Source organism: Apteryx mantelli, chromosome 5, assembly GCF_036417845.1.
Source record: "Apteryx mantelli isolate bAptMan1 chromosome 5, bAptMan1.hap1, whole genome shotgun sequence".
In the NCBI taxonomy this organism is placed as follows: domain Eukaryota; kingdom Metazoa; phylum Chordata; class Aves; order Apterygiformes; family Apterygidae; genus Apteryx; species Apteryx mantelli.
In genome coordinates this window covers 58134550-58157636 of record NC_089982.1, presented here as the reverse complement: position 1 = coordinate 58157636, position 23087 = coordinate 58134550, and the positions used below count along the sequence as shown (strand labels likewise).

General features: G+C 35.2%; 1 protein-coding gene across 15 annotated transcripts in view; it reads right to left on the bottom strand.

Moving 5' to 3' along the window:
• FRYL (FRY like transcription coactivator) overlaps positions 1 to 23087 on the bottom strand; it is a 179859-nt gene that overhangs the window by 2163 nt on the left and 154609 nt on the right. For 10 of the 15 annotated variants that reach the window (XM_067298073.1, XM_067298074.1, XM_067298072.1 and 7 more), the window contains 10 exons: positions 22007 to 22210; positions 20925 to 21095; positions 18528 to 18781; positions 16193 to 16400; positions 14034 to 14183; positions 10571 to 10669; positions 5790 to 5858; positions 2359 to 2376; positions 1310 to 1420; positions 295 to 491 (listed from right to left, as the gene is read on the bottom strand). In XM_067298073.1, coding sequence (XP_067154174.1) covers positions 295 to 491; positions 1310 to 1420; positions 2359 to 2376; positions 5790 to 5858; positions 10571 to 10669; positions 14034 to 14183; positions 16193 to 16400; positions 18528 to 18781; positions 20925 to 21095; positions 22007 to 22210 — 1481 coding nt within the window. Of the gene's footprint in view, positions 1 to 294; positions 492 to 1309; positions 1421 to 2358; positions 2377 to 2433; positions 3263 to 5789; positions 5859 to 10570; positions 10670 to 14033; positions 14184 to 16192; positions 16401 to 18527; positions 18782 to 20924; positions 21096 to 22006; positions 22211 to 23087 lie in introns of those variants that run through there. The other 5 variants (XM_013949478.2, XM_067298082.1, XM_067298071.1 and 2 more) reach the window with 3 other exon arrangements.

Here is a 23087-nt window from a genome sequence, read left to right as displayed (position 1 = left end):
AAGACAGGAAAAATGACAGAGAAGTTTTTCTTCTGTAGAGTCCTGATGGTTAACAGTATCATTTTCTCAAAGATAAATTCTAAAAAATAGGCATTACTGGAATTGTGTTTTTTAAATTGCAAAATGCATATGAAAAAGCAGTAATGAAGTAACTGTGCTTGTCCTTTTCAATAAGGATATCTAGCAAGAGTTCAAAAAAACCCCCAAAAACCTGGAATCATGCCTATCTTTAAATTAAAAAGGCCCATTAGCAAACTGAGTTCAGGTCTGAAAGCATAATCCTTACACATTTACCTGAAAGCCTTGACCTGTGCTACAGCTGACACAAACTCTTTGCTTCTTAGGGTTTCAATGAGAGAGTGAATAGCTGTTTCTGTGCTAGCTTGGGAAGCCTCTACAATCTCAATTTCTTCGATACCACTGTCAGAGGCAGACTCAGCTTCTTTCAGACAATTTTCCAAAACAGCAAGTTCTTCAGACATATTTATAACCTAAAACAAATAGTAAGAGTGAGCTTCTCTAGTTAAATCTGTCTTTGGCCAAGTTAACTTTTAGCAGAATAGACACTTAATATTTTTCCTTCTTCCTGCAATCATAAATGAGAGGCAGAAAAAGTACATTGAAGTTCATGCTTCAGCTGCTAAAGTACACAGATAGTTTAATGTCCCATGTATGTATGCTAAGTATTTGGGCTTTCCTCTGATGAAGTTTCACTCAGTCCCTCCTAGTCAGTTCTTTTAAAATTTGTTTCAAAAAATCACAATCATTTTCTCCCCATATCACTTGTGATGATAAAATCGACAAGAAGAGTTAAACACTTAGGAAAGTAAAACAAAAATGGTGCTATTACAAGCACAGTCTAAATATGAAGAAAAAATCTGGAACACAAGTAGTTATATAATCAATTTGTAGTAAGTTACTCTGTTCATAATAGAAAACACTGGGGAGATGGAAAGGGGATCCATCACAGAACTCTGCTGATTAGAGCTGATCCACCTTGATTGTGGCTTGATTAGAATATACCAAGAGTCCTGCTGAAATACTTCAAATTCTCATCACTGGACCCCTGCATTCCTGTCTATTTAAGAGCTTTCAAGTAGCACAAGAATCAACACGAATAATTAAATGTCTGAGAAAATTCTTGCAAGTTCTACTTAAATCTTTTATTAATTGGCTACAAAAACAGCTAGTACCCTCCTTCAGGTTCTAAAAAGATGTCCCACTGATTGAAATGTTACCAAAACGTATTTTAAATAGTTTTGCTTTAAAATGTCAACAGTAAGTAGCTAAAGGGCATGATTTCCTTTACCTCTGCTTCTTTTCTGATTGTGTTTACTTGACTGATAAGTTTGCAATAGGCTTGGAACAGAAGCAGCAACTGGAAGTGCAACTTGTATAGCCTCCGACACAACTCCAGCTCCTACAAATGTAAACAGCAATATTATGTTCAGGAAATGCAAAACATCTGCTAACCATGACCAGAGACAATAACTTATAGACAATTTGTTCAGTATAGAATGTGCAAAATTAATAGTAGTTATTTGCTTACTGATGGAAAGGCCAAAAAGGTTTACAAGCTAATATAGCAAGAAGCTACAGAAAAGCAGATGAAAGCTTCTTACAGTTCTTGATTTGTAAGTAGCCTTACTCTCTCACAGGTTAAACGTTTACTTTTAATAAGAAGTTACATTTCCAGCAAGGAAAAAATGATTCAAATGACATTTTAAAATGTCATGTTCTAAGCCAGAATATGAGATTATTATTCTTATTGTTCATATTTTAGTGTTTTAAATTCAAGATCTGATACCCAACATAAGCAGTTGAGGTGTATAAGTAGAGAATCTTTCATAACTATTAATACAAATATGTAAGCACAGTATATATATAACCTGGCCTTTAGCTTGCAACTGTCTGATAGAATAAGAGGAGAATAATTCCATTCTTGGGCATAAGAATAATGCTTCTTTTATGAAAGCTAGCTGTGATTTTATTTTAGAAAATACCACATGATATATTCTTAAAGGAATGAAACAGCAATATTAACTTATGAAATGTCTTGCTTGCATTTTTATGCATGTAAAACTGGTCAAAGTGGAGACAGTGTTAATACTGCTTTACATACAGACATAAAAGCTAATGAGAATGGAATAATCTTCTATAAACTTCTAACTATAGGACCCTATTATCTACAAGTACCAACAGTTCAATAGGTTAGATTATGCAAAACTGAAGCACACAATATTGTGGTAATAGTCTATTACAAGACATCATTATGTCAGAAATGGACAAGAGACAGATGGAGACCAGTTTGTTGACTAGCATGGTTAAGTATTCGATAAATTAAGAACCATCACTTACTGCTAGAATTTCCATTTGCTAAGCAAGCAGATGAGCAGGTCACAAAAATACAAAGGAAGAAAAAAAGACCAAGAATTAGTTTAGGAAATCATTTTAATTAGGGTAAAAGATGTCCCAGGTAAAATAGAGTAAGAAATACAAGTAACATGCTCCAAAGAGTGAAAACAAGTAACAGATTGAATTTGAAGTGAAATTACTATGCACTTGCTGCCATAAATAACAACAGATAACATTAGTTTTGCTGTCCCACAGCATGAGTAATGTACTTCACCTTACAACCCTTCCTGGTCTGTACACATTCTTAATTAAATACACAGTCTTAATTAAAGGTGTTCAAATTTAAGAAATCAGGAGGAAAAAAAAGTCAGTTAAGTCTGAACATCTGTAAAATGCTTCTTGCTTATTCTGTACCATTACAGTTTAAGCAAAAGTTTGCTTAAACTTTTTAAATTTTTAAAATTTGAGATGTAATATGCTTAGGAGAGAGGGGCAGGAAGAGAAAATGTCAGAAAACATTCTTTAGGCTTGGGGCAGGAACTTCTGTGTTTTGTAGAGTGCTGAACATACTGATGGCATTCAAGCAAGTACAAAAGTCACAATAAGCATATGAAGAATGACATAGTCAATGTCTGATTCCAACAGACAAAAGCAGTTAAGCTTTATTAATAGTTATAGACTCTGGGTTTAACAGACTATAAAACAGGGCATCATTTTGCTATCATATACGTAGCACAACTATCAAATAAATAGTTACGTCTGATGCACAGAGCATTTTGAAGAGAAGATCTTGAACTGCCAAAGTCAGCAAGAATTTTATGACAGATTTCAATGGAGCACTGAAACAAGACTTTGAGGAATAGCAGAGTATGAGTCCCAGTGTTCTTTAACCCAAGTCTCATTATTACTATAAGTAAAAAAAAGAAAAAAAAAAAGAAAAAAAATCACACTTTTAGGATTGTTTTTCCAAATATTCGAGAGGTTTTCCTTTAAAAATGGTTTTGTGCAGCTTCAGTGACTTTCACATAATATTTGCTCACTTCACAAATAATCTGATTTTTCTAACTACCAGTGCTGTACACACAGCCTAGCCAGAGAGTCCAGATGCATTCTTTCAGGCTTGCATGTTACCACTAATAGTAAATATCCAATAATTAGATTTACTTGCAAGTCTGCTGGTGATGCATGAGCCAGAATAGAATCTCACCACTCCTTAGCTGTATTGACTGGCAGTGCTAAAAATTAGTAAGAAAATCTAATTTGTGTTAGTGAATGAAGAATATCTTGCTGAATGGAGCAGCCCCATTTTTCTGAGCAAAACATCACTTACAAATTTTAAGCATTAACTGGTTGACTGAATAGGCTTATCAGCCCCACACTTCATTTCCAAATAATTTTGAAACAACAATCTTATACTTGGTAACTTCTAATTCTCCTATAAGCCACTATAATCCTCTAGAAATAAATTCAGAACTTCTGTAAAATGTGTATATTTATGAAGCAGGATAACAAGACCGTTTCCTGAATGAATAGATAGTATACACTAAAATGATTTTAACTGAATCTGCAACGCAAGGTTCACATTAAGAAAAATTTGCCAGCACTGGAGAGCCTTGCAGGCCAGGATTGAAAACCAAAGTCAAAGCAGGTCCTCCCAAATAATCAGTGTGAACAGGTCACATAAACTCCTTTTCAGAGGCTGTCTTCAAACTCTGCAGAATTGTGGAGGAACAGACAGAACTGCCCAAATCCTGCGTTCTCCTCTGCCAGCCTCACTCTCTCTGTGCAAGTTAAATGAAAGGCTGAATGTGGCTTTGCCTTCATTTCTCAGTTTATCTAGCTATACTATGGGAATAGTAATATTTACCTTCATAGTTATGTTACAATGGTTTCTTAGTGTATATAAACAACATTGTGAATACAGACAAATATATAAATTTTTTTTATTAATATGTAGCATGTTTACTATATTAACAATAGTAAATGTTATGTATTTCTAAATGTGCCAGTCAGTATATGAAGACGTACAGCAAGTGTAAAATATACCAAACATGTTCATAGGTAAAACAAAAATCCTTGCAAATGGTATCTAGCTTGTGAATAATTATTTTGCTATATTACTCATTCTTGGCCACATAAAATATTTTTAAAATGCAATTTAAAAATCACTAGTGTATTATCAGCCATTTGATTCCTCTAAAAATGCATAGATGCATTTGAAATTTGAATTAAAAAAAAAAGATTTATGAGACCTAATGAAAACCACATAAAAGAAGAAATAGTCTGTGCACACAATGGAAATTTCTGTTGCTGAACTCCAAATTTTCAGCAGTAGAAGCATGACCAAGTGCATCAATGAATAAAGTTTGACTGAATAAGAGGAATAAAATTGCCCCTTTTTCAGCGCGGGTTTGGGATGTGGTTCTTTGATGTTCAGGACTCAGGTCTGTTCTATTTAACACAACACATCTTACTTCAATATTTTGGAGATATGCTTCTGTGCTCAGTAGTATCAAGGTGTAATGTATTTACCGATGAATAGGCAGGATCAAACTTTAAGCCCTTTGTGCATGAGTATCAGAAATACAGAGATACAAAATGTATTTTTTAATTTTTCTTTTTAAATGCTCTTCTCAAAATGTCATTGTGAAAATGTGCATTAGTCTGCTACCTGCGATTCTACTGTCTTACATCTTTCATTGTTCCTATTACAGGACTCTAGATGGCAGATTCATGTCCCTGTATCAACTATGGAAAGTGCTTGGATTTGCTTTTTCTTTCTACAGTGACAATATTATGCAGCTATTGTTTAAAAAAAAAAAAAAAAAAATCCTTGTCCACTTGGGGAAAAAGCTTGCTACAGCAATTAGCAATATTAAAACATGGATGACTGTCATGCAAATACATACAAAATATTGAAGTAACATGGACAGGTTGCTTTATGTTTGATGATATTTGACAGAAGTGTTTCATGAGATTTCTGCCATACTGCTACCTAGCTCCCTACTCCTTCCCACCCAAATAATGGCTCTAGAAAGGTCATGTATATTTATATGGTACTAATTATATTAAATCCAGTAGAGGTTTTTGGCTGGACAGCTTATCTGAGCATATAAGCAAAATGATAATATTTTTCCTTCTAGAAATAGCTGCATAAAAGCAGACATGCTGGTACACAGATGGTATCTATTCTGCTTATCTACTCAGTGTTATTAAGCTTAGAACCCAAGACTGGTTCCTGACTTTTAATAAAAGAAGCCCTTTGTATTAGATCACTACTTCATAAAAGTCCCAGTTTCCAAAAGGTAGCATGATAACTGAAATGAAAAGCTTATCATACCTTTTTAATCTTTCTTCAAATATTGGAGTTTTTGTGCAACAGATACATGTTTTTAAATCTCATATCCAGAGACTCATAAATGAGATGCACCTACCTGAGCATCTGTGTTAGTGCCATGAATACCATCATCAGTACCAAATGTTCTTTTGCAGTCATCTAGCCACTGCAAAATAAATATAAACAAGATTGAACCTTCTGAAACAGAACAAACTGAAGACTGATAAAATTGCTTAAGATGCTTCAATAGTATCTTGCACATTCTCCGATTATGTAAACAACTGATTTCTTATCACAGTTTTTTACCAGTGTTGTCTCCACTAACGATTGCCACTCTGACGGGACCTCCTGGGAGTGCTTAGGGCATCCCTTCTGTTGTGAATTTCACGCGGCCTTGCTTGCCCCAGACAGGACAGTAAGCTTTGGTGTAAATACTGATCTGAACTTGGGTATTGTTATATGGAAACGCGTCGCGGAGGGGACAGAAAAATCACCTTCATTGAACGAGTTAATATTTTCTCTTTACTTGCACTGCAAGGTTCACACCAACGTAATTTTTCAGCATCTTAAATACAGCATTAATTCCAATTACAGAGTAAAGAGTAAGCCTGCTACATTTCTTGGGAGTACTTTAGTAACAGCAGGAAATACCGTTGTGCTGTGTAACTAGATGCAAGTGCAGATTTACTGCATAGAAATGCTTCTGTAATGGGAGTTTGGCATCACCTCTGGTTCATACAAGCCCAGGTGATGAAGCAGTCTCACATTACATAATGCAATCGTGCAGATTCCACTCTCTTCCATGAACACAGTACTGTATTTACCTTCAGGTCCTATAGCACACAACAAATCTATTGACTTCAGTTGGCAATCTTTTTCTAGCTTTAAACCACATTGCAAATTTAACGGAGTTAATACAAAGCACACAGAATCAAATATGATTTTGTTGTACAGTACAATCTGGTCATCTCATTTACGCAATGCCCAGCACATTCTTCTGGACAACGAAAACAGCAGCAACACTGTGGTAATTTGGGTATGAAAAGCAGTAATGCATCATGTTAAGTGCAGATTATCTTCTGAAATGAAGCACAGGCTCTATACATCCAAGGAAGTATAATTTAGCATACTGTGTGCTTTATATCATGAATCTCACAGGAAATCTTAGTGACCTTTTTCTAACCTTTGTCTGATGCAAGAAAAAGAAAAATGTGATTTCCCATCTGCTCAATTTAATAAAGGTTACTTAGTGGATTAACTAGGCCTCTGCGCTTATGAAGAAGAGAAATGGAATTCTCTAAACACTGTGCTGTCGGTTTCAATTAGTGACATGGATACCAACGTACGCTGCAAATCTCATTTTTCTTTTTATCTGACAGCACTCATCAATAATAATGGAATACGTCTGCAATGGAACACGTTTGCAATGGAACAAGCAGTATCAGAAATTGGGAAGCCATTATTTATTTTCAGACGCTACTGTTTTAAGATCTTTTTAAATCTTAACACCAGTCTGAAAAAAAGGGCATGCCTAGGATTTTATAAGATATACATATAACCTTATATTTTCTATTACATTTATCTGATTCAGTATCTTTGTCTCTAACACATATATGAAGTCAAAAGCAGCTTTGTTTCAAGGGAACAGAATAGTAACTCCAAAAAGGTGACAAAATTAATTTGCTAAAATTTTGGCACAGAACATATATTCAGCACTGCAGAAAGGATCTACAGTTACTCTTCAGGAACAGCAGTAGATTGTGTGACAAAATAATTTTCTTTATATGTTTCCTTTAAATCAAGTTATTTCTTCCCCAGGTATCTCCTTACTGAAAGCATAAGCTAGGGAAGTCAGTCATTGTTCTTATTCACAGCATACCTTGGTTTCTCAGATTGCTCCCAGGCTGGAGATGCCAAAACCCTCCTATAATATAGGTACCTTTCTTTCTCTTTCTTATCTTGGTCCATGGAGTTTCAAGAGTTTCAAGCAACTGCAGCCCAAGCCTCTTACTAGTTTAAATTCTGATTCATATGAATGGGAACACCAGTACAGTACACAGCACTGACAGTGACAAACAACATCTATTAAGGTAAATTTTAAATAATATCTTTTAATTAGAAGAAGTTCTTGCACAGAATTTTCTAGTGGTTGGTTCTAGAGGATACAAGATTAAAATGCAAATGATGTTTATTTAAATATTTGTTAATTTATATTCACTTAATTAGACTATATCCCAGCCAGATTAGTTTGGTCACTTCCTGCATGCTTCTATGAAAAAAGTGAGGTGGTGGAGGAAACTTGTTACATTTTTTGCCTTAATACTTCTTTCAGATTAAATGGGATACATGATGTAATTGCCTGCAATGACAGAAATCCAGATTTGACCTGAGGACATCTCTTTCAATCATTCCCTCTATTTTGTTTAATAGGATAAATACCTGAAAAATACCTGAAAATTAGCTTTGGAAGATTCTTAATCTACATATGCTGTATAACATACAAAAAAATGAGAACTAAAAGCTGAAGAAATTGATTTTTTTTTAATTTAGAATAAGAAAATACTCTGGCTAGCTTCAGAGATTTTTAGCCACTACTTCTAAATTAATATACTAAATAAATAATAAAATAACAGACTAAATTAACTAAATGGCATGGTTTTGACAGTCATAAATGATCGGTCCAAGCTATAAATTTCCTCCTTCTTGGTACTGCTTCTTTCTGTTTATAAATGATTAAATAAAGATAAAAACTAGTCAACTGTTATTTCAGAACAATTCCTCTGATCCAGTGAAACCTTATTCCTGCTGCAATCATTCATAAATACTGTGGTAGAAGACAGGCTGACCACAGAAACATGTTCTTGGGCATCCTTTTGACAGCTTCACTACAAAAAAATGTGTGTTCTTTCACTGTGATATAATGACGGAAGCCATCAAAGTCATATCCAAATTCCTTTATGAGGTAAAATAAAATGCAAACAAGCTCACAATATCCAGCATGGATTTATATCTGTATGGCACATGGCAGAACAAAATTAGTTGAAAATACATTAGATGAATTCATGGCCATCTAAAAGTGATACAATTTTAACTCATCACACCAAACGATATCATTTCATATTGTTATGATAAACTGCAGGCTAAATGGGAAGGAATTCATATAAGGAGAATTTCTCAGTACTGTTTGGTATAATCCATGTTGAAATTACACGCACAAATCTGAGTTCCTCTGTTCTGCCTCAATCTTTCTGCCTGACTCTGGGGCAAATCAGTTAGCCCCTCTGTGCCTCAGTTTTGCTAAAATGAGAAAAAATACATTATTTTCTCATAGGAGTGATGACAGCATTACGCATTAGAGACTGTCAGGCATTAAATATTTCATATAGTAAGATAATCTCAGTTATTAGATGATCACTTTGTTTCTGATTAAGCCTAAATGGCAAAATGTAGCTCATTAATATTAGACCTCATGAGTTAGTTTCCAAATAAATTGTTACTGCTACAAAGCATGGCACCAAGTGCACTTCTGCATAGATATGTTTGAATCCTAAAAACAGCATGCAGTGCTGTGTGGGATACTTTAGCCTTGGTTTTGAGAAAACTGCATTTCTTTTACAGTTCTTTCAACAAAAAAGTGCAAGTGTGTCTATTCTATTCAACAGATCAGCAGTTAGCTAACTTTTAATGGTAGCGAATAGTGTGCCAGTTTTTCTTTGATGAGGGGAAATATTTTACTTATTAGTTCAAACTGAATAGACTACCTTTCTAAGAGACAGGTGAATCGACCAGTTGTATCCTGCCTCTGCAAGGCAGAGGCCATCAGTTCCCGATAAACTCAATGTGATCAGGAAACCGGGAGCCACTGTCCCTCCGAATACAGCTCTGCTAAAATGTCTCAGCTTGAATTCTGGCTTTGTTTCACTCCACTCGAACTTGCCTGTATGGCCATTGTCACTGCCTCATAGGCTGTTGAGACTAGTAATAAGTTCTTTCAAATACATATCTAAATTTATTGCATTCTTTAAATGCTACAGATGTGGTATTTGTCACCCATCTGATATCAGTGCAAGTCTATCAGGAGAGTGTCCAAACATATAGCTAATACAATTTACACCTACACACAGAAGTTAGAAAAGTCAAAGCAAATAATTTCAATTAACTTTTTAGGATTTTGCCAGTGTTTGTAGGCCACCAACAGACAGCCTGGTTGGCACTCTCCTATTAAATTTCTAATGGGCTTCTTTAAAACTCGCACAACATTTTCCAAACACACCACAAAAGGTGCCTCTGAAAAGAGTAGCAGTAATACCACAGTATCATCCCTAACTTTCTTAGAGACCACATTTTCTCTACTGCAAAAGCCCCGTAAATTCTTTCTCTCCCTGTACCTGCAAAACTGATTGTAGATCCATGTTTTCTTCTGGTTCTTAAGGCACTTCTGGATGTTAAGGCACTTAATTCACATGTAGGTACATATCTGCACGTCTTAATCTGAAGCTGAATGCCACCCTTCCAGTGTAATCGTGTCAGCACAAAAAAGCCAGTACTTTCATAAAGAAAAAGCAAGCTTACCATGATTTATTGATATTCATGTTAAAAATTAATCCTCTTCCCAATTCTAGTACATTTACATGATGTTATCTTTCAAAGACAATTCCAGAAATATGTGCAACAAAAATGAATTACATGTAACAGAAAAACTCGTGTTCAGATTATACACACAGAATTGTAGTAAGAAAAGGAAATAAGATTTTATTTCACTTTTTTGGTTTTTTTACAGTTTACTTGTAGATACCTGTGTTGAGAGATAAAGACCTTTAACATTTTCTTGATGAATAGGTTCTAATATTTCTGTCTGAAAATATAAATCAAACTCACCTGTTCTGCTGCTTCTCTTTTGACATTATAGGTATCCAAGTGTTCTTGGAGCTCCAGGACACTGAACTTCAATGTTTCTAGCAGGCCACAAGACATTAGCTGAAAGATAAAAACAATCACCTCTACAGTCAGATATAATTATATTTGACTATAATCCTTATAGTCTGATATCTAAATAAATTATTAGATGAAATTCCATGGCCACATTTGGGGGGGGGGGGAAATTACATGGAAAATACCTGTGTATATACCATTTATGACACCTCTAAGTTTACACTAATACTTGCAGCTGTATCAGCTCAAGCAGAGCACAGATTTGATTTCAAAGAAAGAAGGCAGTACCTAGTGAATATCTGAATGAGAGATTTCAAAGGGATTTTTAGACCTTACAGAAAGAAGAATATTATGTGATGTACCACAGCTAGTGTAAATAGAACAGCCTGCAGCAGGAAAAAAGATGTTGCTGGACTACTCCTGCAGCAACCTAAGGAGCGTCCAGCCAGGGTTACTTCCCCTTCTCAATCTGCAAACTATACCACCAGCAGAGGCTTCGGTCTGTAAGAACCAGAAACTGTCAAAGCAGGAACTTTTGGATATTTAAAGAATATCCTAACATTAATGAAATTTCCATTTCTCAGATATAGTTTCAAAATGCTTCTTTCCCTTGGGGACCCACGACTTCAGCTTTGTTCCACACCTTTTCTCCCTGTCGTATAATTCCACTTAGCTTAGCTTTTTCTTATTGATCCTTCTCCCTTCATTTCCTGCCGTAATTATGGCTCTAACATGATGTTTCCTGCCCTTACATAGTCACGCTATGCACAGAAAAAGAGCTCCTCCTTTCTCTCTAATCCCCGTTACCTGGTACCTCTTGCTCAGCTTCCAAGTGCAACACAAAGATAAATAAATTGTGACATTGGGAGTCACAGTATCCCACGTTACTCAGGCAGGGGTGGGAATGACACTGGATCTATTTTTCCAGGTGCATCATGATAACTATTCTACCACCATCATAAGGCAGAAGCGATGGAATCATGACACTGCCACTCCCAACCTCTATGTCCATGTGAACTGAGAGGCAAATTATGGGACATGATTCCACTCCACACTCAAAATGTGCAATGACATAAAAGTGCAAAGTCAATGGGTCTCTTATATCAGCAGGCCATGATCCACTACCAGACCAACTGCAAACCACAGGTGTGATGTGAGGGGACATCATTCTGCTGAAAACTACTATCTCAGTAAATCTAATGCCCAACACCAGAACAAAGTATTTTCTTCTCATAGTAGGTGTGTTTCACCTTTCTCATCCTCCTTACCTCCCAAACCCACATACTTTTTACTTAAACTTGTAACAAAAACAACCCTGCTACCCCAAACTGTCTTTGCATCATCCTTGGACGCTTTTAAGACTCATCTAGACAAAGCCATAACTGATCTGAACTATTGTGGCTGACTGTCCTGCTTTGAGCAGAAGGTTGGACTGGAGACTTCTAGAGGTCCCTCAACTTCTGTAATTCTTTGCTCCAGACCTGTCTGCCCTTGGGTACTAGTATATACAAATGATGCGACATCATCAATATCATTCAGTTTTGTTGAATAGGGCTGCTAAGTGGTAGTATAAACACATGATAGAAGAAAAATTCCAAAGTTTCTAAGTTTTTCATTTAGATTAGTTCACTTGCCCAAACTGGACAGGCATGTGAAAAATCCTATTTTCATCCTAAAGCAGATAGTGAAAATCTTGCCTGTTTGAGTAAACATCACAAAACTAAAGATTTGTGCACCAACATTATCCCAGGTTAGCCATTCTTACTTAATGAGAACTAATCTGATAAACAAGTAGGTCCATTTCGATTAAATTATTTGCAGAGGAAAGATTTATCTACAACAATACTTGCGCGTGTGTGTGTGTGTGTGTGTGTGTGTGTTCTATGCACATAGTGTTCTAGCTACATTGGTATAACTCTTCTTGTGGCTTCTTATTCCCAAGGAAATATCTTTTTCTAGTTAGTTTATACTGCTTTTAAAGTGGCGCAAGTTAAACAAAAAAATTATACATTGTCCATATCAAGCTTTTTTAATTCCTATATTCCAAAGTGAGCACACGAAGAGCAGAGCTGCCCCTTAGCAACATGGGGAAAAAGACAAGTCAGAAGAATAGTCTCACACTGGGTCAGACAGAAGATCCATCTATCTGAATCTCCATCCAACAATGTCTAATAGCATTTGCTTAAGGAAAGACAAAACAGGGCAAGCGTAGAGTGATGCATTTACTCCAGAACGCTTTCTTAGCCCCTGCAAACATGTTGTTCTGCACATACAAAAATCTATTCAGGGCTACTTCTTTCATGCATTTGTTCAGCTGCTGAACACACTCTGTATAAACAGGATGGAGTTTCACAGCTTAAGTATGTATCACATGAAGGATCACCTAGCTTTGGTTTTGTATGTTTTGTTAGCCACTAGTTTAATTTGATCCCCTCTAGCATCAAATAAGACAGCAAAACAATAATTCCTATCCCTTTTCCATGATACTTGAGACATTTATAGACATCTATCAGATTTCTCTCCCAAATGGCTGAAAAAAACCTAGCCTATAAAGTCATTTCTCGTGTGGAAGCCATTCAAAATATCTCATAATATTTGTGATCTTTCTGGGAGCCTTTTCCAGTTCAACTATATTTTCTTTGAGAGAGGGGGACCAGAATTGCCCACAAAATTCAGAATGTAGGTGTATCAAGGATTTGTACATTAGCTTAATGGTATTTTCTGGTTTGTTGTATCTTTCCTTAATTACTCTAACATTGCTTTTTTTGACAGGCACTAATAAGCATTGAGTTGACATTCTCACATCAACGTTTACTGTAACCCAAGATTTCAACCTGCATAATAATGAACAATTCAAAACCTTCACTGTATATTTGGAGACAGAATGCTTTTCTCACGCATCATGGAATATATACATGGACAACACAATTAAAAAAGGCAAAGTTACTATTAGATAAGTAGTCTTCCTTTTTTAAGCTCTTTGTCCATATATATTAAAAAATATAATATGTTTATATGTGTATATATATATATACATGTATATGTATACACACACACATATACATATTCATTGTAACACCTGGAGATTATTTTCAGAGAAAATACATTTCATACTTGTGTTCTCGAATGTTTATAATTGACAGTGGTAGCCTACTGTTTAAATTTATTTCTGGTTTTGTTTATACAAAGCATCTTTTTTTAAAACCAAAAATTATTTAGATAATGTTTCAGTGAGTGACAAGTTAGACAGCAACCTTTTAAAAGGCAAAAATATAACTAACATATTTTATTTGGACCTTTAAAAATCTTCCTCAGCATTGTTTTCCAAATGTTAAAATATTATCTTGTATTTTACATAAAAATATTTAACTAAACAGATGTTTCAGCATTAAATTCATTAGATTTTTACCGTTTCCGCATCCACAAAGACTGTTGGACATTCTGAACATAACATCATCACTTCCAGTGAACTTTTAAATTTTGTTCCAATTCGCTGTAGACTCTCACCAAGAAAGCTGACTGAATCATTTGTTATAGCCACAAACTTTCTTTGAATGGTCTAGAATGCAAAAATCAGAAACATTTATTTTACATTACAACCCCTCCTTTCAGATTAAGGACTTCTGGGCAACTTACCATCATGATAGCATATACTTCTATCATTAAATTACAGCAACACAAATTAATACATATTTTATTATACACATTTACAAAAAGCTAGTTCAGAAAACAAAACAAAAAAACAAAACAAAACACATAAATATGAAGACAGTTATTCCTTTCACATCTCAGCCTTTAGTATTAGGATATCTTAATGACTACATAACTTTATGCCATATAGACAGTAGTTCCATTCATTTTAAAGTGTTTGTATTCCATAGAATTATACATTCACAGATCCTATCCTGACTTGCGAAATTTGAGACAATTTGCCTCCACAACTACCAACTGCAGGGTTTTTCACCTTCTTCAAATATCAATCCTATATACATCAAGTTTGATTATGTAGACTATGCTTAATCTAATGTTACACTTTATGTTGCTATATAATCCTAGAATGTTACCTATAGAATAAAACTATATAAAAATGATATTTAAGGTTGCAAAGTTAAACACACAGTGAGAAGTCAGAAGGCAAAATAGAAAGGTTCCAGTCAAACAAGGCCTTCAGCATCTCACTGTGGCTCAAATCATTTAAATCCAGTAACAACTCAACAGGAATGAATTTTTGCCTGCAGACATGAGCCCTGGATCGCAAAACCCTTTTAGCACACTATCCACCCTTTCCAGCAGACTGAAGGCTATCCTGTCAAGCCATAAAAAGCTTTTACCTTACTTATTAGCTCCCTCTTTAATGGACACAAGAGAATATGAACTGCTATCACTGCAATACTCCCTTTTTACCACCTTCAGAAAATGAATGAATGCGTAAAAAGCAATTGAACTTAAGCTTTGGTATAACGCAGAGAAACAAAAACCCAGGAAGCAAAAAGACAAAAATTTGCAGCAACAAGAATTCACAGAACTGTGGCAAAATACTTAATTTAACTAAAAAAATGGGTATAGAGGCACAAGCAAGCTATTCTGTCGATAATCTAGGGTACTAATTCTTCACACATCAGCTACTTCATGGTACTAACCCTAAATCTTCCCATACATATGGGCTAAAATGTGTGATAGTCTGGTAGAACATGAAGCGAGTCTTTCACTGAGGTGAAAATTATATTATGGTATATGAAACATTAGGCAAAATTAATATTGGAGGAATAAGAAAGGACTGGAGTCAGAAGGTCTTGGTTTGTAGCACTGAATCTGATATTAGGTCACCTGGCTGTTTGCCTCTTTCCAAAGCAGGTTGGCCTGTATATAAAATGGAATAATTGTACTTCTCCTATCCCATAAGAAGTTGTAAAGAATAATGTACGTCTGAGTGGTACCACTTTGAACATAAAAAGGCTAAACATACACAAAAAAAATCCCCGAAATATAAGGGGGTGGGAGTCAGAAAACATAAGTCATAGGTATTCCATGTTGGATACCAGATCTCTGAGGTAAATATAAATCAAGAGAGCCATTTGTAACTTATGGCTTTAATGGATCTCCTGGGGTTTCAATTCCTTCTCTGCAGAAAAACCTCCTTTTCTCACAAAGGGATGCAAGAGAAATTCATTAACATTTGTCATGCTGTGATCCAGTAATAATGAATCCCACAAAAAAGCCCAGGAGGAAATCATTAATTCTGTAATCAGCACAGAGTGTGGGTGATATTCAGAAAATAAAAGAAGGGGCACCGCCTGAACTAAGAGGTTATAAGAAATAGTGAAAAGCTAATTTATTTTCTGAGCAGAATCTCTCCTAGACAATGAATGCAGCAGATATTCTGTGCAGAAATCATGCATGATGATATAAGGTCCTTTGAACAATGTTTTTTTTTTGTTTGCTTCTGATTTACTTTCAAAGGATTCTTGCTACCGTAATCTTACAGATTTTGCAATTATAGAGAGGAAGAAGAGTTTTGAAAGCAGGAGGAAAGGATTTCAGACAACCAGGCACTGGCAACTCACTGACCTGAAACAACCTTGAGAAAACATGAAAAGTATAAACAGCACAAGATCCATCTGTATCTGACAGCATTTGATTGACATGGCAACGCCAAGCTTCCTCTTCATCATCATATGGCACTGGCTGGAAAGCTGCCAATATGGCAGAAAGAAATGGTGAAGGAGGTGGGGAAGTCTGTACTTCTGGGAAACCATCCTGTTCTTCCTCGTCTTGGCTATAAATAAGAAGCAATAGAAATTAGCTTATCAGTAAATTTTAAGAAAAAAATTAGTTTTTGTAACAAAAAATAAGAAACCAGATAGAACTGTGTTTTGTAAAATAGATAAATAATCAACTAAGGTAACTATGAACCAAGAAAAGAGTAAAAAAAAATCCAAGACTTGCTACTACAATATAAAACGTTACTCGTATCCTCAAATATACCCAAGTTTTTAAAAACGTTATTTCTATGCATATCTACAAAGTACTATCTGTACATTTACATATATATATATACACACACGTGCAGCTATATAAAGCAGTATATATGCACACCACTCAAACTGACATTTTTATTGCCCCAAATAACTGAATTAAATTCAATTCTTTGAATTCTTATTAATCTAAACACACAATCCACTAATATCAACGTGAGTAACAAATCCCAGCTTTCCTTAAGAGAAAGGTAAGTGCTCTTTTGCAGTGCAACAATATTCTAAAACTGTCTTAATTAATAACCCTAAGTGAATGGAGATAGATTGGAGCACTTTCATTTTTATGGGAAATCAATTTAACAGGGCTTTGTTCAAAGAGCATTCTGCAGTCATTCATCAATACTACTACTTACAACCATTAACTTAATTGTTAAAATTTTCTCTATTACAAGCAATGATACATTTTGACAATTCTTCTTCTAATTGTTTGTGCAGCAAAAATATGTGGGAGCAGGTTCCAAGTATAGATATTTATTAAAATATTTTTAAACACATATTATTTTTCTCTAAAACAACCACTTCTCATTCACAGAGACACTAAGTATGTCTCAAACAAGACTTAAACAAGCCTCAGACAAAGAGTCATTCATAACACTACCCTGGGGATGCTGGTTTTGGGTACATTTATTTAGTAACACAATGTTCATAAAATCTAGGACGCAAACCTTTTTGCATAGTACCCATAAGCAAAGCTTCAGAAACATTTTTGGGTACTTTCTACTTAGTGCACTAACCCTATCAGTCACCTATGTCACTCTCAAAGCTAGAGATATGGAGTTTTTTTGTTTCTTTGCTTAGCGTAAATAAAAGTGAAAGGGATTTTAAGCTGCATGATAGGAAATAACCACTATTAATTGGTACCAGCCTTTAATTCTTGCAGGGCATATTACAGTACACTGTGTATGGGATTACAAGATTCAACCTCATCATTCCTGTCCCAGTAGAACCTTCTTATTTTCAAATTCTCCATTCATACCTGCTTGTTCATCTACAGCTCCTGTTGTGCCCTTTTCTGTAAAGGATTCCTTAAATGATCTCTCTGATAGAATATACACTAAGCCCATGTTCCTGTATTATTCAATACAAATTTCTGAACAAATTTTAACAATGAACAAGCCTATGAAGAATCACGTTATTTGGATGAAATGGGGTTTTTATTGTTGTTCTCCCTCCCTCTTAGACTGTTACCTTCAAGGAACTTAGGGTTGCATTTTGAATTCAACTCAACCAGCTAGGACTAGTTAGGTGTTTTGCTCTCTGTAGCTATTTTTTCTTTCCATATTCAAAAAAGAAAACATATTTAATTTAAAATGTCTCAGAAGTATAGCAGAGACTGATTAACCTGAACAATGAAAACAGATCTTGGACAAATTCAAAGACATAAACAGATTCTGGCCTGAATCCTACAGCAGTTTTGATCAGGGAAAAACATCACCATTTTCTCCTGTCCTGAGCTATCTGGGTGCCAAAAATAGTTTCTGCCATAATTCAGAACAGCTGAAAGGCTTTTCCACATTATATTGCTTGCAGCTGGTGGCTGCCAAGGAAGTGCTCCAGAATTCCCTCTAACTTCTTTTCACATTTCTATTCTATTGATGGTGTAGGAACATGCTAGGTTTCTTCTGTTCAAGGATTCTCATCTTTTCCTGCACAGCTGCTTTCCCTGCACCAGAAACAAGTGCTGAGCAACGTACTGAGCTATTTTGCTAAATAGGCAAAACCAATCAAACATTATTTCAGATATGCAAATATTATTTTAGAAGTCTGTATTGTTAGATTAAGAAACACACCAAAAGAAAGCCTACTTTGTTTGGTTCACGCATAGATAACACACAGTTTCTGTTAGTTAGAACTGATATTAATCTTACCTTGACAAACCAGAGAAGTCAGCTTCTTCTTCTTCACATCTCTCATCTAGCTCTTTCAAAGCAAGAGTGACATCCTCTTCACAGATAGATTCACAATAGCTCTCAGGAGCTGCTGGCTCTGCCATTTCTGGAGTCTCTTCCAACTCAAGAGATTCATGACAGATCAGAGAGTCCTGTTGTTCTTGTAGGACAGAGGACCCTGTGTCTTCACTAGCAGTGCTAACCTGTTCATCCCTTACTGCTGGACTGCCTTCCTGTAAATCAAGCATACTTTATCACTTTTATTGCAGGAGTATTCTTATCAGTTTTTATTAAGATAGAGTAACAGATCTATAAAAAATTGTTTGCAAATATCCAATTATACTTTAACCATTCAGCATCTTCAGATCAAAATGAACACAGTCTAGACCTTCACATTTTACTTTTCCAGGGATGGACCAAAATAACTTCCTCATGCTTGCCTCTGAGGTCTGGAACCACTACAGAACATTTTGTCATCTTTTTAATCTCCATTTAAAAAAGTTTCTCAAGCATAAGTGATACCAGCTTAACAGAGGAAAAGATGTGGTTTTGAGAGAATCCCATATTGTAACAGGCACAAGAACTTGGAACACGTCACGGTTAGAGATTGCTTTGATATGCATTTGCATTCTATGGTCATTTTTTGCATTGCTCCAATTTTGCCATCAATCTGTACAGCTGAACCCTTTCCCAGGCAATGCTCCACAGTCTGATAAGAGTTCCACACAGCTAGGAGGAGCCAGTCATTTGATTACAGGTCTAAAATTCTTCAAAGAATACAAATCATGTAAGGTCTCAAGGACAATCTCAAGATACCACACGAGAATTTTTGTTTCCTTGTGAAATCTAGCACTTTAGAAAAGTAAGACTTAAAATTTAAAATATCATCTAAAAATGATGAATTTGTCATTGAGACTTTAAAGACATAATTGCCTTAAAAGTTCACTGTGAAACACTATAAATAAAGAGCGTTTGCAAAAAAACTTCCAGACCCATACATGACTAAACACTACGCTACTGTCTTTCAGTTTTTAATGGTGGTTATTCTGTCAATAGATTAGTTTAGAAGATTACATGAACTGACTAGATATACACTCTGAAGTAAATATGCAGTGTTATTTTTATATTGTGTAGTATATTGATATCAATTCACTGTATTTCCATTCTGTGTTCTGCAGGACAAGCATTAATAATGTAATTAAACTGCAATAAAGTCTTAAGCTACAGTCCAGTATCTTGAATGATACAGGTGGACTTCTGCACCACCAAGGCCATACATCCATCTCCATGAATTTACTTAAAAAATATACTGACTTTTAACTGTAGTGGCAACATAGTCTTTTCATTCCACAGATAAAGGAAAATTTCATTAATTTATCAGCTGTTGCTTCTGATATAATGCTTTTTACTGCCATGCTGCTGAATCATGAAATCATTTTACAGTCCAGTTTAAACTCCATGTTCTGTTCAAGATTTTAAACAAAATATTAGAGCCCTTTTTGGTGAAGGTTTTCACTTGGGTTATGAGAAGTATAGTGATCTCATAAAGGGAGCTACAAAAGAACAATGAATCTAAGTATAAAGGCAGTCTCAGAAAGAAATAAAAAAAAATGCAAAAATGAGTTATAGCGGAGACTTTACCAGGAGCAGACAACAAAGAAGGGATAAAATGTCCACCTAAAACAAGTCACTTCAAATTCAAGAAAAAAAACAACATAGTGAGTTTTTATCTGTAACTGTTAAATATTGTAGGAACTGTAACAGATTAGTTTCGTTTTAAATGAGTTTTGCTATTTTAAATTATTCAAGGATTTTAAAAATATTAACCAAGAAGTTGAAGTACTCACAGATTTCCAGGAGGCCATTAGCTTGAAATCTGTCTCACTCCACACAGGCCTTTCCAAAAAAAATATACCACTAGCTTCTGTGGTCCTTTTAAAAGGATTATTTGATTGAACCAACTGCTAACACAGCTGGCCTGAGGTTTTATTCCCACATAGCACCAATGACATTAACCCAAAGAAAGCAAAAAGGAAATAAAAAAGTATTTGAAAGAAAACATTGCTCAAGAAGGATTTTAACCATATCAAGGAAAAGCATCTTGAATATTAGCCTATTTCATTCTGCACCATAAAATGCTCATTATCAGCCCTTCAAGAATATTTTTAACCTGCAGTGAGTTCCCTCAGTCCATCACAAGTAGTTTTCATTCTGAGGAAACATTTTGTAAGAACACTTCAACAGGTTAGAAATATTAAAAGCAAATCAAATAATCAGTGTAACAGATGAAAATTCAGACAAAAAGAAAGCAAAAGCTGCTACAAAACACTAGAAGGAGCCCAAATCAGCCATGCACCAGCCCACATTTCTCCCCACCTCAGGCAGCTGGTTGCTAGAGTTATCTAGAGGAGAAGCCTCCAAACTTGGGGTTTCAGTTCTGATTTGAAGCACCTCTTCTGTTCCCACACTGCTAGTGGAATCTTGAGACTGAAGTGATAAACCAGCATGATCTGATATTGTTTCATCTATGGCAGAATCACTGTTTAACTAAGACAGAAAAGAAAGAAAGGTGATATTCATCATAGTTCATTGAACATATAAATTATAGGGAAAAACATTAGTTTTAAAAAAGGTCGTCTCAGTACAGTTAGCTATCTGAATTTATTTACATATCAAGTTTAACAACTTTACACTAAAAACTTTACAAGAAACACAATCCATTTCTGTAACGTTTAACTACTCTTCAAAGTCTGAGATTATCCCTGACATACAGAAAATTATTTCCTCTCTTGTTTTCAAAGGTCTTGGCACTGGGAAAATGCTCGACTGAAAACACTGAACAACACAGCTCTTTCTTATGGGCAATGTTAATACAAACTTTGCCTCAAGTCTTAAAAGGGGCATACTATCTCTATTGCTTCCCGTCTCCTCCCCTTAATCACTTTTTCTCCTAATTCCATTTTTGTAATATAAGTAGACTTCTGAATAGGCAACTTTCTTGGTCTTCCTCATTCATATGTATAAATGCTTCAAAATGTGTAACTAAATTAGCAATTTCAATGGTAAAAAATGACTGAGGCTCCCATGAGATCACCTACTGCTCATGTCTTTACTATTTTAGGGTTTTCTGAAGCCAAGAATCCACAAAGACACACACTTTATACGTACACTTGCTATTTTACATTTATATTTAAGCAAAACCAGCAAGTATTCCAATTTTAATACAACACTCTAAAAAGATGAACATTGTCCTAGAAGTATAAATCTGTTATGTACTCCTAGTAGAGTAACTCTTTCCCTTCTTTGATGTGACTGTGAAAAAGAAATGTAACCACATTAGCTTAGTTTTATTCAAGGTCTCTGTTCCTCTGGATGAAAGAGGCGAGCCATACTTGGCCATTAAAAATGCAGAGGTGAAAGTTTAAGTTCTTAGAGCCTTTCACAGAAAAATGACTTACCATCTGTGAACGAGAGAGTATCTGACTTGCAGTCAGTGCTGCTTCTTCTTCTGAAGACTCATCAGTATCCTCCTGGTTGGTCAAGTTCAAGCTGGGTGTGCTACCAGAGTACTGACATTCTTGAAGGGATGGTGTGTCTCCTTTATCAATACTGTCAAGAGAGCGCCTACGAACCCCCCAGTTGAAGTTGTCCATGCTTTCACCCTGTAATAAAAAAAGTTTACACACGTATATATGTATGAATTTAAACATAATAAAATTAATACACAAATGCAACACAGAAGACAAGTGCCGAATGCATTATGAACAGAGTTTCAATCAGCCCTTTAATTTTATTAAAATTTTAAACACCTTGTTAAATGATGTTTTTAGAGAAATTAAAATATATGGCAAATGAAGTATAATTCTTTTGATTATCTTCTTGGGAAGTAACTCAATATATAGTCTATATAATCTTATAGTATCATTTTTATATATTTGACTAGAAAGTACAAACACACCACAGACAACAACAGATGAACAAGCCATTGCACCAGGCTGCAACTTACCTGCAGCTCCTGGTTAGCAAAAAGGAAAACACATATAATTAGAAAGAACGAGGACAAACACTTAAAGATACTCTAGAACCAGGGAAAAATGTTTTATTACATAGGATTTGCCAGCAGTAGAAGACTGATTCAAGCTCTGAAAAAACGTTTTAGTCAGAAAAGCTAATATTTAATATACTTTCCCTTTCTCATGGTAGACTGATTATTTAAAATAAATAAATAAATAAATAAACAAATAAAACTGATGACAATACACCAAACCCAGCATGCTTATGGTACATTTTCTTTAGTGCAACACATAAAGCAACTGTTTTAACAAACATCAGTGAAATTCTTCAACTAACATACATGAATCTAATGTGACCACATCCAACTGACAAAGCATCATCAACATTAATTTTATTCAGGTTGCAGAAAAACTGATGTCTTCATTTACTGTTCTACCAAGTATTCTGTGTCAGTTTTATGAAAATCACCCTACACATCAACAACTGGATCCTCTCTGTTTTCACACTTCAGTGCTGGAATACTTA